Source organism: Suillus clintonianus, assembly GCF_016758775.1.
Source record: "Suillus clintonianus strain FC179 chromosome Unknown DEU56scaffold_19, whole genome shotgun sequence".
Lineage (NCBI taxonomy): Eukaryota > Fungi > Basidiomycota > Agaricomycetes > Boletales > Suillaceae > Suillus > Suillus clintonianus.
Window position 1 is genome coordinate 344,957 of NW_024539243.1, and position 14,317 is coordinate 359,273.

Genomic DNA, 14,317 nt, shown 5'->3' on the forward strand with positions numbered 1-14,317 from the left:
CTGTCGTGAAATGTGTAGGTTAAACGGCTTCGGCGAAATCAATCGATCACTTGTTATACTGTATTTGTTAGTAACCTGGAAGATTCCTCACAATGTAGGCGCGACATTTACGGGTGTCAGCACTTGCCCAGGTCTGGTCTAGATCGCATGGACTGGGGTAGCAGTACAGCAGGAAGCCATAATGTCGGGATTACTGAGGAATTCCACGATTAGCTTGCAGATATAGCCTGAGTGAAGCCGCATTTAATATTCAATGGCCGATTTATGTCCTAGCGAATTACAGTAGTGAGACGATTCACCTGTTTTGAATCGAACAAGAATCGACGTCCACTCGTCTGCGACGTTCAGTGGAGGTGTATTTGTTATCCACCTTCGAGAACTTCATCTGACTCATGATGCCTGCGGCGTGCAAGGAAGGAACGACGGCGGGTGATGGCAAGAGCGATGAGTTCGATAGGATCGCACATGAGAATTACGCTATACATGAGCTGGTAGTATCGACTCGTGGCAGGTGTGATATCGTGATGATATACTGGCATACAGTTACATGCAGAGTTGATGATGAGAGTGCAAAGCAGGTGATGTACAAATTATCTTGAGACTGAGGAAGTCCATGAGGCGGGCACACAGGTGCAGCAACAAAAACATCAAGAAAACTAACGGCAGCATTTCGGATACGCTTGACAGCACCTGAGTGAAGGGAAGGGTGAATGACGGTGGCGTCAATTTCATCACACTCGCTCACCTTAGGACCAATCCTCGTCCCTCCACGGACCACTGATAAGCAACGGATCATCCGACATAATGTCGTCATGCACAAACTTCTTCCTCCCCCTCTTGTCTTTCACCCTTTGCGCCAAACCAACATAGTCGAGGTCCTCAGTGCTCCACGGGCCCACGTTCTCGTTCACCTTGAGAATGTTCATGTCATCTTCCGACCTACTGTGAGCATCACATCGCGTCAGTTGCATCATGGGCTGTTTCCTCATGGCTCCCTTCGAGTGTGGCCGTATCGCGAGTTTCGAGTTGGGACCAACGACGGTGCCAGAGCGCGTGCGGCCAGGGAGGGAACCAGCAGGCCCAGCGATGGTCGAAGCGAGGGATGTCAGTTTGGAGCCACTAGCGCCAGAGGGAGCGGGCTGTGCGAAGTCAGATGCGCGGATTGTCCCGGCGCGGTTCCTCTTATGCTTGGTGGCGTTTGTTTTCTTGGAGCTAATGCCGGCGGGGCTCTCGAGGGAGCGGGTACGCATTGGGAACTGGGTACCGTGTGCACCTGCATTGTCATGTCTATCTGTAGATACGAAGAGGTTCAGTATCGGGCAAAATATTAGGCAAATCTGAAAGATCGGAGCCTGGGAGAGGGTCATCTGTGCAAGGGTAACGACATTGAAGTAAATGGCAGAGGTCACAAGCATGAAGGAATTGATGTCAACCGCATCACGGTCGGGAAGGGAGGTGGAGCCACCGAGAGCGTGCACATACCGCCTAAATCAAGCGATAACATATCTTGGATCAGGTCAGCTTCGCTTGGCGCGCTTATGCCTGAGGTAGCACCACGGGGCGGTAAATTAGCTGACGCGTTTCTCGCGGCGGAACCTGGGCACTCGGGAGCAGGCGAACTTGATCCATGTGAAAATGTGAGTTGTTGGCCTATCGCGGTGTGTATTGCGACAACTGGAGAGGCCGGGGCCGGGGGGACCGGGGGGCTTGAGCCAGAAAGTGCTAAGGCATGCTGACCCATCGAGACCGTGTGCCGTGGTCCGGAATTAGCCAAGTCCGAAGCGGGGGGAGGAGAAGATCCCAGAGGAATCATGTATTCGCCCAATGAGATCTTCTGAGGAAGCTCGTCAAGAGACATAGACATAGGTGCACTGCCAGCACTATCAATGTGATCATCGCCAACGTCAGGTGCATTAGGGATTTGGTGAGACCTAAGCGTGAATGAGCCAGAGGAAGAGATAATGCTATTGCCTGAGATGCGGATTTTGCGGTGCTCGGTGTGATCTGCCATTTCAAAGTCCTCGTCACGCGCAAGGCACGGGGAAGGGGCAAGGAAGGCTAGCTTTGAAGGAGATTCTGGTGCCAGGAGGCCTGTCTTGCTGCCAGAGCGGCTATGCGGTGGGGTGGAGAAAAACTGGGCACGATCAACAAGAAAGGGTGATGCAGACAAATTTTGGATCGGATTGGGTCGGACAATGGACTCCGGATCGGGCTCACAGATACCTGCACGAATTGTAAGTGGTTTAGACGGGGAAATCCAGTCCTGCTGCGCAATATGAGATAGCATATATGAGGGATCTGGGCTCGAGGGGCGACGTTGATGCTTTGAAGGTGAATATCTGGCTGGCTCATTGAGAGAGAGCGTAGAGTCCTTGCGGGAGAGCCTGGTATAGTTGAGGGACATGGTAGAGTCTTTACGGGAAAGCTTTCTGTCATTCAGGGATATGGTGGAGTCCTTGTGCGAGAGTTTGCGGCGAGTATATGCACTATCGGTTTTCTGGAAGGCACCAGAAAGTGTACGAGATTTCAAATGCAGAGGAATACGAGATGATCGTAGCTTCGATTTGATTGTGGAGTCAGCGTGAGGGGAGGAGGGACGGCTGTGGAAAGGCGAGGCAAGGGGAAGGGATGTGCTATTCTCCTTCAAATTTCGCGAGCTCGTTCGCGAAAGAATACGTTTGGCATTTGGTACGGGAGAAAACTCTTCTGGTGCCAATGGGCGCGTAACCGATGACGGATGGACGTACTCCGCAGAAGGAAATGGCGTTTGAAACGTGTTGATATCTGCTTCTGCTTCTAGAGCATCTGATTCGACAGTCTGCCTGGAACGTTTCACAACACGACCCTTGAGTCGCACTGTGTCGTCGTCTTCGCGAGCGATACCCCGAGAGCGCTTGAGCATTCGCCTAGACATCTCTGAACGCGTGATGTCGTCGCGATCAGGCGGAAGGGCTTCAAGTGGAGAAGACAAGAGCTTCGCAGCAGCTTTTGCACGTCCACGTTTATGTGCATATGTTACCTTGACTGGCTGTCGAGCCATTGTGTGTGAGTCTTTGTGCAGTTAGACTGTCGAACACACGCGATCATAACATCTGATCATGAGACGTTGTGGAGCATGCTTGATTACATAACGAAGCTGTTGCCACACAAAACCAAACATCGCACGTCCAAATTAGTACTAGTATCCCATACTTGGTTGGACCTCGAAAGAAGGAAGTGGTGTCCTGGCTTGTCCGGATGCACTCCTGAAATACCCGACTCGAGATCTGGCTTGCGTTCCAGGCAACGCAGGGTCGGCAAAATACTTCTCCAGCAAGCTCGGAGAATACAAAGGCTAATTATTCACCTCCAGTGTTGTCAAGTTGCATAACTTTGATGCTTCGATATCATACCGCATTTCAGATTGATGGCCGAATTTCTCACAAGGTAACTGTCGTCCGGATCCAAGGGGCGAGAATACATGTAGTTTAAGTATACGAAGTAGAACTAGTGCTGTGTTCCGCCGGCAGAACTGTCAGAAATATTATGTTCTGCCAGGGTGGCGGAATTAATTCTTAGTGGGAGTACTTTGCGATTTTGAGCCAGCGCTTAAGCCTAAGTCCATCAGCTACACAAAAGGTAGTAAACTAACGGCCGCATAAGCCTTTTTTTCTCCAATTTCTGTCCATTTGCATAAGCTTTTGCATGAGAGCACCGAAACCTTCATGAAATGTCTCTCACCAGTAAATCTAGATAATGAATTATTCACTACTAGTCCCATTCCTGAGGCCTGACCTGATCCAATACAATACGTCACGCAGCACGTACCGGTAATCTAGGTAGCAGCTGATCGACATTTTCGACGGAGGAGTAGGAACCTGATTACATAACGAAGCTTTTGCCATACACGAACAAACAACCCTCACGCGTCACGGTGGCTCCAAAAACAAACCACATCAACTACATAGTATTATAGGTCTGCCACGCCAGCCGTACTCTGCCACAAAAATCTATGCTTTCTTTCTAGGTTCAATTTTATATTTTTCAACAGTTATCTTGCATAGGCGTAGGCACTTGGCACTTGGCAGTCCGCTATGGTTGTTACTCGCAGAACCCCAGTGGTTCCAGCACCTCCAGTTTCCCGTACACCATCTTCACAAGGTCAACCACGCTCTGCTAGAGCAACTGTAATACAGGATGCATCTGCGGTACCTCGTGTGTCAAGCCCACTAGCATCCGGAGACGCGCGCACCGCAGCTATCATTACCGGAGCCTCTAATAACTTCAAGCAATATAACGACAAGGTGAGTAGGCACGATGAGCTTCTAGATGGACCAGTAGAAATATATCCGCACCTTTCGCGTCTTTTCTTGGAGCTATGTTGCTTTCAAGTTGTTATTTGCCAAGTCTAGTGTAAGGGGCTAATCACGCGATTCAGGATGAACACAAAACATCAAAGAAGAAAGACAAGCCTAAGAAATCAGGCAAAGTAATCATCCCTTCTTCATCGCTCTGATATCTTTCACTCACCGACTCGCTGATAGAAGAAGAAGCGTAAATCCACTATCCAGTCCCTTCTCGACTTCCTCACTAAGCTCCTTTTGTTCGCCTTTACGATATACGTCTTTTCCGTCTGCCCTCGTGAGGCACATCTCCAATCTCCCGTTTGCCGCGGCCTATCTGAGTACAAACGTATTGTTCTCGATCCGTACGTTATCCCACCATTACAGGCTGCGCTTGCGCACCCGTCTGTCGCGCCATACTTGAACCGCATCGCCGAGGTTTCAAGTCCCATTATCCTCCGTACGCAAGGAGAGTGGACCGGACGCGTTTTGCCGCAGTGGGAGAAGCACGTTGTTCCAGTGTGGAGCAACCGCGTTGTCCCTGCCTTCACAGCCTATGTTGTCCCCCAGTGGGAAAAGCGCGTCGTACCACAATGGCAGAAACACGTCGTCCCCCAATATGACAAGCACATTGTGCCGCAGTTGAGCAAACTCGAACCATACGTCGCGCGCGCAGAGTCGTACGTCGAGCAAGCAGGAACGACATACACCACGCGCATAGCTCCGCACGTGCGTACTGCTACTTACAACCTGCAGCGATGGCAGCAAAAGGCACAACCTTACACCATTCTTGCCATCCAGAAAACTCAGGACACGTATTACGCAGCAAAGCCCCACGCTGTGCCTTTGGCAAAGAGAATCGTTGCTGAGGTGCAGCACGCGCTTTTGTTCCTAAGGGAACAGAGACGGATTTTTGTCGACCCCCATGTGGCGAAATTGTGGGAGAAAGTCAAGGAGCTGAGCCGCGGGTCACCAGCGACTTCAACATCTACCGATGTTCCATCTGACACCACGGCCTTCCCAAGCCCAGAACCTGTTATTTCTGAGACATTGGAACCGGAGTCAACTTATGCCCCGATCGCACCCACATCCGACGATCAACCTGCGGCGGAAACAGATTCCCCATGCCACACAGCGACCGAAACATCATCCGTTGGAACGCTTCTCAACAAGGATGCAACGACAGCTGCAGAAACCGAGGTGCCCATCCCATTCGATGCCGTGCCGATAACGTATCTCAGCTCACAACCGGCATCCGCGTCCTCTTCTCACTCTCCCTCAAACTCTGTGCCAACACCAGTGCAGACCCCCGAGAGCGCGTCGTCTGTCTTATCAGAGAGTGCATCAGCTGCTCCCTCAATCGTATCTGCTGCTGTCGATGATTCAAATTCACCTATCGCTTATGCTACCCTCACTGGCTCTGCTGCCTCCAGCTCGGCTCCCGCACATATCAGCGACGATGATGAGATCGACATTAGCGCATTTTACGCTGAACTTGGGCTCGATGAACCCTTGACCGCATCCCAATCTCACGAGCAAGTGCCCCTCAATCCCCCGGAATCGGAGGAAGAGCGTGCTGAACGCTTGCGCCTTAAAGCTGAGGAGACTGCCCGCAAACGTGCCGATATCGAGGTCCGTCACTCTAAGTGGGAGACTGACCTTCGGTCTCAAATGGAGACTGGTTCGTCTACGCTGAAGGGCAAGCTCGAAGCAATTAGGAGCGTTGCTGCCGTTGAGCTTGCGGAAGCGCCTGAAATTCGAGACGCCATTGAGAGCCTTGTCGCTGACGCGGAGAAATATATCAAAGGTGCCGAGGTCTATCTTAGGAATCTGAAGGCAGAGAGCCGGAAGAACGACGAGAAGATGCCGCTCTGGGAAAGGGTGGTCGAGAAGGTTGGCGTGAAGTTTTCAGAGCGTCTTGGGGTTGTAGAGGCCGTGGTCAACACGTGGTACGGTGTCATTCTCGATCAGGAGCTGCGTGAGGTTGGTTATCTCTCTTTCCTTTCTTTTCTTTGCGTTTTTCCGCCGCTCTGCCGGTCATTTCCGTTGGCTTCGGGCCACTGCCTTTTAATTTCTTTTTCTGCATTTTTGCGCCCGCCTTTTGCTTCTGACCGCACCCCCTCTTCCCCGCGCCCATCTTATGGTTTCCCACGACTGAGCCTCCTGTGTACATTTATTTTACCTTTTTCGTTTTGCCACAAAATCGGGATCGCTGATTGTGCTTTATCTATTGCACAGGTTTATGCTGTGGCTGCTGAGGTTCGCGAAGTCGCGGAAAAGGCCCAAGTCGACCTAGGGCTCGACTATGCTTGGCTCGACGAGGTGACGTATTCAGATTGGCAGCGGTACCATTCCCTGATTGATGGTGAGTCCCGCTATCCATTGCTCCTGTCACGTAGCCTGTTAAACTAATTCCTCTTTATTTCCACAGCCAGCGAGAAATTCGTTCAGGAAGCAAACTCAATACAGAACGGCACGCATGAGAATCTGTCCGTGGATAACCCCATTATTCCTATCATTGAGGACCTTGAATCGGAGGTCCAGGATGTCGTGATTGGATTTGAAACGCGCTTGAGACGCATCAAGCGCGATGGCGAGCGTGCTTTCAATAGCATCCAGAAGGATGAGGAGAAAGAAACAGCCACTGATCCGGAGCAGCCAGAGGTCTCGATTCTTCCAATACCGGAGGGAGGTGCGAGTGGGCACGCGTATGTCCCCCCTGTTGTCATTGGTCGGAGCAAAGAGGAGGTACTGGAGGCGCTTGGGAAGGTTGAGCCTTTAGAGGAAAGTTCAGGGTATAATACTCCCGAAGATGCAGACGCAGGAGAAGTTGTTTCGAGTCTGGTCAGGGAGGCGGAGGAAGAGCATTCTGAGAGCGCTGCTATTCCTCACACAGAACTATGAATTTCGAATAGTGTCGTATGTTTGGATTATTTATGACATCTACTATGCTTACGGTTTGCTATGTTGCATTCCTCTCTATTTCTCCTTACTCATGGCATAGCTTTTGAATCACGATATCATCGTCCCCTGTGGTGTACCCCATCAAGTCATGGAAATTTCTCGCCGTTCTATCATAGTTCACAGCTGTTCACTTAACGTTCAAGTGTTCATCCACCACACCGCTTTGCTTTGACGCCCGGGATATCTTTAATTCCGAGATTATCATGATCCTCAGGAGCCACGCTACATAGACCCTCATGCCCGTGCCATTCCCTGAATCGGGTGAGTCAAGGTTACTCACTGTTAATAGATGCCCGCTCAGGGTTCGTGTCTCGTCTGCGTGGCCACCGCATGTCACCCACGTGTGCATATTATCTAGTTGTTCAGGAGCTTCAGGGAGGTTCCGCGCGTAATTTGTTGTGCCACGTCAGGTCAGTGGCCCTGTGTTTACCTCTCGAGCCAATGGCACCCCGCACGGAGAGAACTTCGAGTGGAAATCACACGCAAGGGACTAGTTGTGACACAACTTGAATGGTCACCTCAACCCTGGCGCTAGTGGAAACAGCCATACTTCATAGAGAATTGAACTTTGCGCATACACCCACGGTCAGTGACTGGCAGTACCCGTCGGCACCTCGGTGCATTTTCGGAATAACGCAATGACGGCTTGTGTCTGCCGCGAACGGATGCTCTTGCGCGTCGCTCAGTGACGTTGAATGTCATTAATGGGGTGACTTGACCTACTCAAAATGCTTCCGGGAACGCTTGGGGAATGCTGTGCGGAAGAATCATGATGTTCACACTCATTTAACAAGTGATGCAGGGGTTTGTCGCGGCCATGTAGACGAAATACACGGGCCCTACATTCACATAATTGTTGGAGTGTCCCTGGAATTGTATAACGTCATATCCCATTAATTTTGGACATGCGAACCTGAAGTAAGACACGAGATTAACAAATTCAGTCGAGTTTGGTATGTGTGAAACGAGATAGAGCAATGAACAAAACAAAACAAGAAGCATCTCCGGTTGGATGCCGCTGCGTCGTACGGCGTTAATTCGCATCTTCACCGTCAATTCTCCATCGCAAATTGGACTCATAGAACTTGATGAGCTTGACAGGTCGAGTCAGTAACGCGTTGCCCAGAACACAAGCATTCACAGCACACCTTTTGAGGGAACTTGTGGGCGCAAAGTCGGGAATTTTCCCGCATTCGTTCATCGCTGTGCTTTCTGCAAAGAGATTTAGCATTCCCGGAATCTAAAATAGGACAAATACACAGACATTTTGAAGTAGACATAGAGGTCTCCCTCTTCTCCGCGTTCGATCGTATCGATGGTCTCAACAAGGTTCTCCCAACTAGCAATAGTCATGTGCTTCTTCATGCTACCAAAAGTGACCACCTCTTCGTCTTCAGCTAGCTGTTTTGTGACCTTCTTCGCAGAAGTCCCTTGGCTCTTACGTGGTTTTTTCTTTGCTCTAGCATCATCATCATCACTGCTTGCGTCCTGCTCCCTCTCCGACTGTTCCTGGTCCGCTTTCTTCGGCCTACTACGTTTCTTTGCGGGGGGCGTGGGCTCACGAGTGTCCTCTGCAATGGCGGATTTACGGCCGGATTTGAGTTTGCCAGCATCTGTAGACTTGCGTGGACCACCCTTGCTAGCTTTGCGTTTGTTTTCCCAATACTTAGTGATGAGGTCCTGCGCATTCCTAGAATAGAAGAGTTCGAATTTGTTTTAAGTCAATTTATGCAAGGAGGAATCAAATACGCTGCATCATCCTCGTGCACCCAGCTGTTATCCTCCGAGGGATAACCTTTCCATTTCACGAAATAGCCATATTTGCCCTAAGGCGCGTCAACACTCCACTCGTTAGAACACGACAATACACGTACATCATCAAAGTAACCTTTTTGGGATTCTATGACATCCTCAATCTCATACTCCTCGTCCTGCTCGTCGCCCTCCTCTCCAGGAGCCTCTTCGTTCTCCGACGCGGGGTCAGGCTCTGAAGAGGACACTGTAACGCGATTCTTCTTGGATGAATACTCTTTCTTGTGTTTCGCGCGTGGCCTGTTCACTTCCGAGTCAGAAGTCACCACATCTGTCACTCGAGGCATCTCAGGCTGCTAGTGTGTCGAGTAGTAATTGGGATAAGTTCGACTCGAGTTCAATGTACACAAGAAACTTGGTGGCGCGTACGTTATGTAATCGGTGGGAACAAAGGTAAACAAGCTCGTCGGCGAGCGCCCGGCACGCCCGGCCGCCCTCCAATGACGGCTTGACAGTCTGTCGACTTGTTGTTGACTGCAGCCAAGCTAGTGTGTAGTATCATGTTACAGGGAATGTGTATGTAGCTAAGTAAGCTGCCGTGCATTGCTCAACTCATTTGAAACGTGCTCCGAGCAGCAAGTTACACACTGCCTGACTGAGATCAACCGTCACACCCGCCCATAATCGACGTGCAGGTACGACTAAGTCTCGCCGGGGCCTTTCATAAGCACGCCGTCACGTCGCATCGGTGAATAGATGTCATTGCGGGAGAACAGCATCGATCAAATTACAGTAAACAAAGCTGGATACAGTCAGACATCGCACACCTAAGGGGAAAAATGAAGAATGACCTCAGTCTCTCTGTCTGCGTGACGGACTAGCACTCCGACCGCGCCCTTCCCGAGCTCCTCTGCCTTTTTTCGGCCCCGAGGGAGGGGGCCGAACGAACGCGTAGTCACATTGGACTACCTGTTCTAATAATGGTGTTCCCGATGCGCCATCAATAGCAGCCTGGGCCTCAGTCATGGTCTCATACTCCACGAGTGCGTAGCCCTGTAATTGAATAAATGCTAAAGTCCCCTTGTTCTCTCGATGCGATGAACGGACCTTGACATAGCCTGTGCGTCGGTCCAAATTTAAATGGAGGTTTTTTATCTCTCCGAACTCTGCAAACTTGTCCGTGACATCTTCCTCTGTTGCCTCTTCGTGTACATTGGTGACTAAAACAATCCAACCTTCAACGGCTGTGCAGAGGGAGCGTGGAATATGGTTAAGGATCATTCGTAAGCCCGATGCGGTGGTATAAGCCAAGAGATACTTACATCGCGCGGCTCTCGTGTCGTCTTTGACATGAGAAGATTCAACTCTGTCGTAAGTAGGCTCTGCGGTGACTGTGCCATCGTTTCCGCCTATCGCAGTGGTTTTAGTTGCGAAACGCGAGGGCTGAATAGTGATTACCTGACGTGTTTTGGAATCCTCTGCCTCTCCGCCTCACAGCGCCGCCATTAGCCACTTGTCCAGAGTTAGAACACAGCCCCAAACCATAGATTTCTGAGACAAGTACCTTCGTCGATATTCATTTCATCGTCGGACATGATGGTTGGTGTATATGGGTTGGTGTGACGTGTGACCGGTGTGACAAAACAACTGGGTTTCGATTATGAATATTCACCTTGACCGGCATACAACCTGCTAGGATACTTCAAGGAAACTATTATCGTCCCTGTCGCTGCAGGGATTACAGTAGTGTCGTCAAGTTACTCGAAGTGACGTATCATTTTCGCTGTCACCAGAAAATCAACTGAATTGTGGGCTATCAAGCGCCGGTGTACGAGCGGTATGAACGACCGACATTGTGGTTTGTACTGTAGGGCTACCAGTGAGCTGCCTTGACCTGAGGGCTGTTGAGGTTAGAATCGGATGCTGATTCAATGACAAGTTCTCGCAGTTCACGTAAGTCAGCAACGACCATATCATGGAATCTGTTGTTCAGCAGGTTGTTGGATTGGCAGTCTCCCACACCGTCCGGCCAGACATAATTTGCAGGATACTATGCCCGAAGTATTCCGAACATCGGAGGACAAGTTCATGAACCTTCATCTTGCGGGGGATTAAATTTCCAGTAAACTCAGAAGCTGCATGACATGATGCTCAGGCTATGCTCTGCTTATGCTTTGTGCCGCACATAATTTTTTTTCTCTTCTTCTTCAAGAATCTTTCGCCTTTATGCTCTCCCGACGTTTATCCTCCCTTCCAAGGGAACACAGGTTAAGCATTTTTTTCGGCATTTGTCTTCCGTATGCAAGGTGCCGCTTCAGTCTCATCTCACAACCTTACGACGCCACCTTACGACGTCCACAACGTCATCCTTTGATCCCAATTAGCTCACTCAGCTCACCGTGGATACAAAGCGAAGGTACAAAACGTCCGCCACTTGAAAGCTGGCTTGAAAAGCCACCACTGGCAGTGCCTGGAAGCAGCATCGCCTCACAGATCTCCGATCCTCAAACTTAGATCCCGAACGACTCAACGGTCAATGTGGGCTTGACATCTCTCACGCGAAACCCTTGTGAAGGGGTACCTGCCGACCTAAACCTTGAAACCTAAGCGCGCCCCAACATATTTAAGTAAGCTCAACCCACTCGCCATAATCTCCATAATCTCCATAACCACTTTTCATCTGACCTTCTACGGACTTCTTAATTTCATTTGCCCAACGCCGGTCGTCAAAAATGAATCCCGTCCCTCTCATTAACCACCCTTGCACGGTGTGCTGCAGGCCCACTTCCATGTGGTGTAGCCGCTGCCAATCCGCATGGTATTGCACTCCCGAACACCTTCAAAGCGTAAGTCTTTTATGACAGTCGCGTGATGGATACGCGACTCATCAGTGACGACATCCAGGATTGGCCACGCCATCGAAAGGAATGTGTTCCGGCAACCCATGCCCAAAATTACAATATCATTGCCACTCCACCACCTGCTGAGCAGCAGGTCATTATGGTTTCTGCTATCCTCTTCTCGCCCGAAGAAGGTGAGACCCGACGCGTTTTTAATAATTACGGCATACTGATCATTTTGCAGAGCGCCCAAGAATTATCACGGTCAAGTGTCGTCCGTCCCAAGTCCCGTCCCAGGGCATGTGCCCCCAACCTCTCGTCAGCGGTCATTTCCCGGATGGCCAAGCGGAAAGCATTGTCTTAACGCAAGGCTTGAATGGAGAACCGCTTAGATTCCCCCTTCATTTGTGGTACTCCCCAACTGCGCTATCGCGTTGCGCGCCCATTAACCGCGCCATCTACCACATCACGTCTGGTGCCGCTGCAAAAGCTTGGTGTGGCACGGTCGTCGTCCTCAAGTTCAACGGGTCCCGGCGCCAGGGATACTCTGATGCAGGGTCGAATGACCTTCCCGCTCTCTCCGCCTATTTCTTGGCCTATAAGTAAACGCATAACGCGTTTTGTTATTAATGTGCTTAAAAGTAGAATATGAGCCACATCACACAGGGATTGTATATGCTTCTCTGACCTTTCCACTGCAGCATTATAGCTCGCTCGTTGTCGTATATTATCGCACATATATATCGTTCGTCGTTCGCTTTATTGATCTTGTAGCTTTGTTTCGTTATGTTACTAGTAGTGTCTGCCCCTAATTGTACCTCTCCATAAAATAGATGGGTTTGAGTTGTTTGCAATTTGCTGTCCGAGATCGCGCAAGAGGTCACTCCAACGTTGACAGAAAATTTGACATGGATGGTATTATGATCACCGTAGGCAAAGGCACTGGCAACCCGACCCGCGCGCGAAGGCCGTTGCTGAGGGACCATCATAACACAGAGTGAGATGACGGATGCGTGCTCGAGAATCCATGACGAAGAAGGCAAGGACAATGTAACTGCAAATTCCCACGTCGCGCGCGCTATGCAACGTATGCAGTAACTAGGCAATCACTAATTTACGTTCCTGGCGATCAACTGGATGGACTTGCAGTACTAATATCAACTCAGATGTTATCCTTCATATCATTTTCGTCACAGCCAACTGATTTCACTTATCATCGATCAGTGCGACATCATCCGGATGTCGAGGATCTTATGGACGTGGATGACGACGATTTCACAGGTTCTGAGCCAAGGCTGACTTGTCCAGGGGAGACCATCACATCGTCCCAAGCATTCATGCGGTAAGCAGTTTGTTAGGAGTGATATTTTAATGTCTGAACGGCCTTCTGAAGTGGTCATGGGACTTATGTTGATAAAGAGGATGTCATTGCCTCCGTCGTGGGGACTGTAGAGCGCGTGAACAAATTGGTGACCGTTCGTGCAATTCGTACCAGGTGAGTGGTCGCCACACTTTCCGTTACTCCTCGTATTAATTCTCTGTTGAGATACAATCCAGAGGTGGGAGATCTCGTCGTTGGGCGCATAACGGAGGTATGTACCTCACAACTGAGGTTTCGAGAATTCCGTTGAAGCTGTGTGACACACAGGTTCAACCTCGAAGATGGAAAGTAGACGCCAATTCGCGCCAAGACGCCGTCTTGATGCTCTCGTCAGTCAATTTGCCCGGAGGGGTACAAGTGTGTTTTACCCTCGCAACAATGTATGATCTTTGTAACCCGATTCATGCTAGCGGCGGAAACTAGAGAGCGATGAACTTCAAATGCGAACCTTCTTCGAGGAAGGGGATCTTCTAGTTGCGGAAGTACAAGCTTTTTTTTCAGATGGCGCCATGTCACTACACACGCGGTCCTTGAAGTACGGCAAGGCGAGTACCACATTGTCACATTCCCCTGAGCAAGGGGTTAAACCATTCTGAACGCCCTCAGCTGCGGAATGGCCAACTCGTGACAGTACCCCCAATATTGGTTCGGCGATTAAAGTCACATTTTATATCTTTGCCGTGCGGTGTCGACCTTATCCTGGGGTTAAACGGCTACATATGGGTTAGCAAACAAGCAAAGGACAACGACCAGGGAGAAGAGGGTTTTGATGCTGAAGCGGTATATTCAAACCAAAACGATGTAGGCGAAATGTCATTAGCGCCGAGTGTGGTAGATGCTCACTCGATTTTTTAAGGAGATCGACAATGCTACTCGCGCTGCAATCTCACGCGTCAGTAACATCATTCGTGTCTTCGCGGATCACTTCGTTCCTTTAACAGATACACTTTTACTGGAAGCCTATGAGTGGGTCATCGAGCAAGAAGGGGATGCCAAACATCTGTTATTGGGTGATGCAGGCGATGCGCTCGTCGCTGCGATGAGTCTTAGGTCATAGA

At 50.1% G+C, this 14,317-nt stretch overlaps 6 protein-coding genes across 6 annotated transcripts; 3 read left to right on the forward strand and 3 right to left on the reverse strand.

Moving 5' to 3' along the window:
• Positions 1–448: 448 nt before the first annotated feature.
• DEU56DRAFT_935653 (uncharacterized protein) lies at positions 449–3,040 on the reverse strand (the record flags this gene model as incomplete). The annotated part of the gene is made up of 2 exons (XM_041358798.1): positions 449–1,485; positions 1,578–3,040. The coding sequence occupies 2 exons, from the start codon at positions 3,038–3,040 to the stop codon at positions 747–749; spliced, it is 2,202 nt and encodes a 733-aa protein (XP_041210853.1). The 3' UTR covers positions 449–746.
• A 905-nt stretch (positions 3,041–3,945) lies between these two features.
• Positions 3,946–7,481, forward strand: DEU56DRAFT_790297 (uncharacterized protein). The gene is made up of 5 exons (XM_041352597.1): positions 3,946–4,283; positions 4,418–4,468; positions 4,524–6,305; positions 6,561–6,687; positions 6,754–7,481. The coding sequence occupies exons 1-5, from the start codon at positions 4,074–4,076 to the stop codon at positions 7,224–7,226; spliced, it is 2,643 nt and encodes an 880-aa protein (XP_041210854.1). The 5' UTR covers positions 3,946–4,073; the 3' UTR covers positions 7,227–7,481.
• A 760-nt stretch (positions 7,482–8,241) lies between these two features.
• On the reverse strand, positions 8,242–9,385 carry DEU56DRAFT_935675 (uncharacterized protein; the record flags this gene model as incomplete). The annotated part of the gene is made up of 5 exons (XM_041358799.1): positions 8,242–8,379; positions 8,435–8,498; positions 8,551–8,976; positions 9,036–9,112; positions 9,161–9,385. 5 exons carry the CDS (start codon positions 9,383–9,385, stop codon positions 8,320–8,322), a joined length of 852 nt encoding a protein of 283 aa, XP_041210855.1. The 3' UTR covers positions 8,242–8,319.
• An 81-nt stretch (positions 9,386–9,466) lies between these two features.
• DEU56DRAFT_208725 (uncharacterized protein) lies at positions 9,467–10,706 on the reverse strand. Its single transcript, XM_041345077.1, has 6 exons — positions 10,603–10,706; positions 10,497–10,550; positions 10,361–10,447; positions 10,146–10,282; positions 9,890–10,091; positions 9,467–9,840 (listed from the first exon to the last, which is right to left on the reverse strand). Exons 1-5 carry the CDS (start codon positions 10,631–10,633, stop codon positions 9,891–9,893), a joined length of 510 nt encoding a protein of 169 aa, XP_041210856.1. The 5' UTR covers positions 10,634–10,706; the 3' UTR covers positions 9,467–9,840; position 9,890.
• A 955-nt stretch (positions 10,707–11,661) lies between these two features.
• On the forward strand, positions 11,662–12,499 carry DEU56DRAFT_208769 (uncharacterized protein). Its single transcript, XM_041345078.1, has 3 exons — positions 11,662–11,884; positions 11,943–12,072; positions 12,123–12,499. Exons 1-3 carry the CDS (start codon positions 11,771–11,773, stop codon positions 12,482–12,484), a joined length of 606 nt encoding a protein of 201 aa, XP_041210857.1. The 5' UTR covers positions 11,662–11,770; the 3' UTR covers positions 12,485–12,499.
• A 545-nt stretch (positions 12,500–13,044) lies between these two features.
• Positions 13,045–14,316, forward strand: DEU56DRAFT_910502 (uncharacterized protein; the record flags this gene model as incomplete). Its single annotated transcript, XM_041357179.1, has 7 exons — positions 13,045–13,220; positions 13,272–13,373; positions 13,425–13,470; positions 13,527–13,616; positions 13,670–13,840; positions 13,866–14,060; positions 14,116–14,316. 7 exons carry the CDS (start codon positions 13,045–13,047, stop codon positions 14,314–14,316), a joined length of 981 nt encoding a protein of 326 aa, XP_041210858.1.
• Position 14,317: the final 1 nt, after the last annotated feature.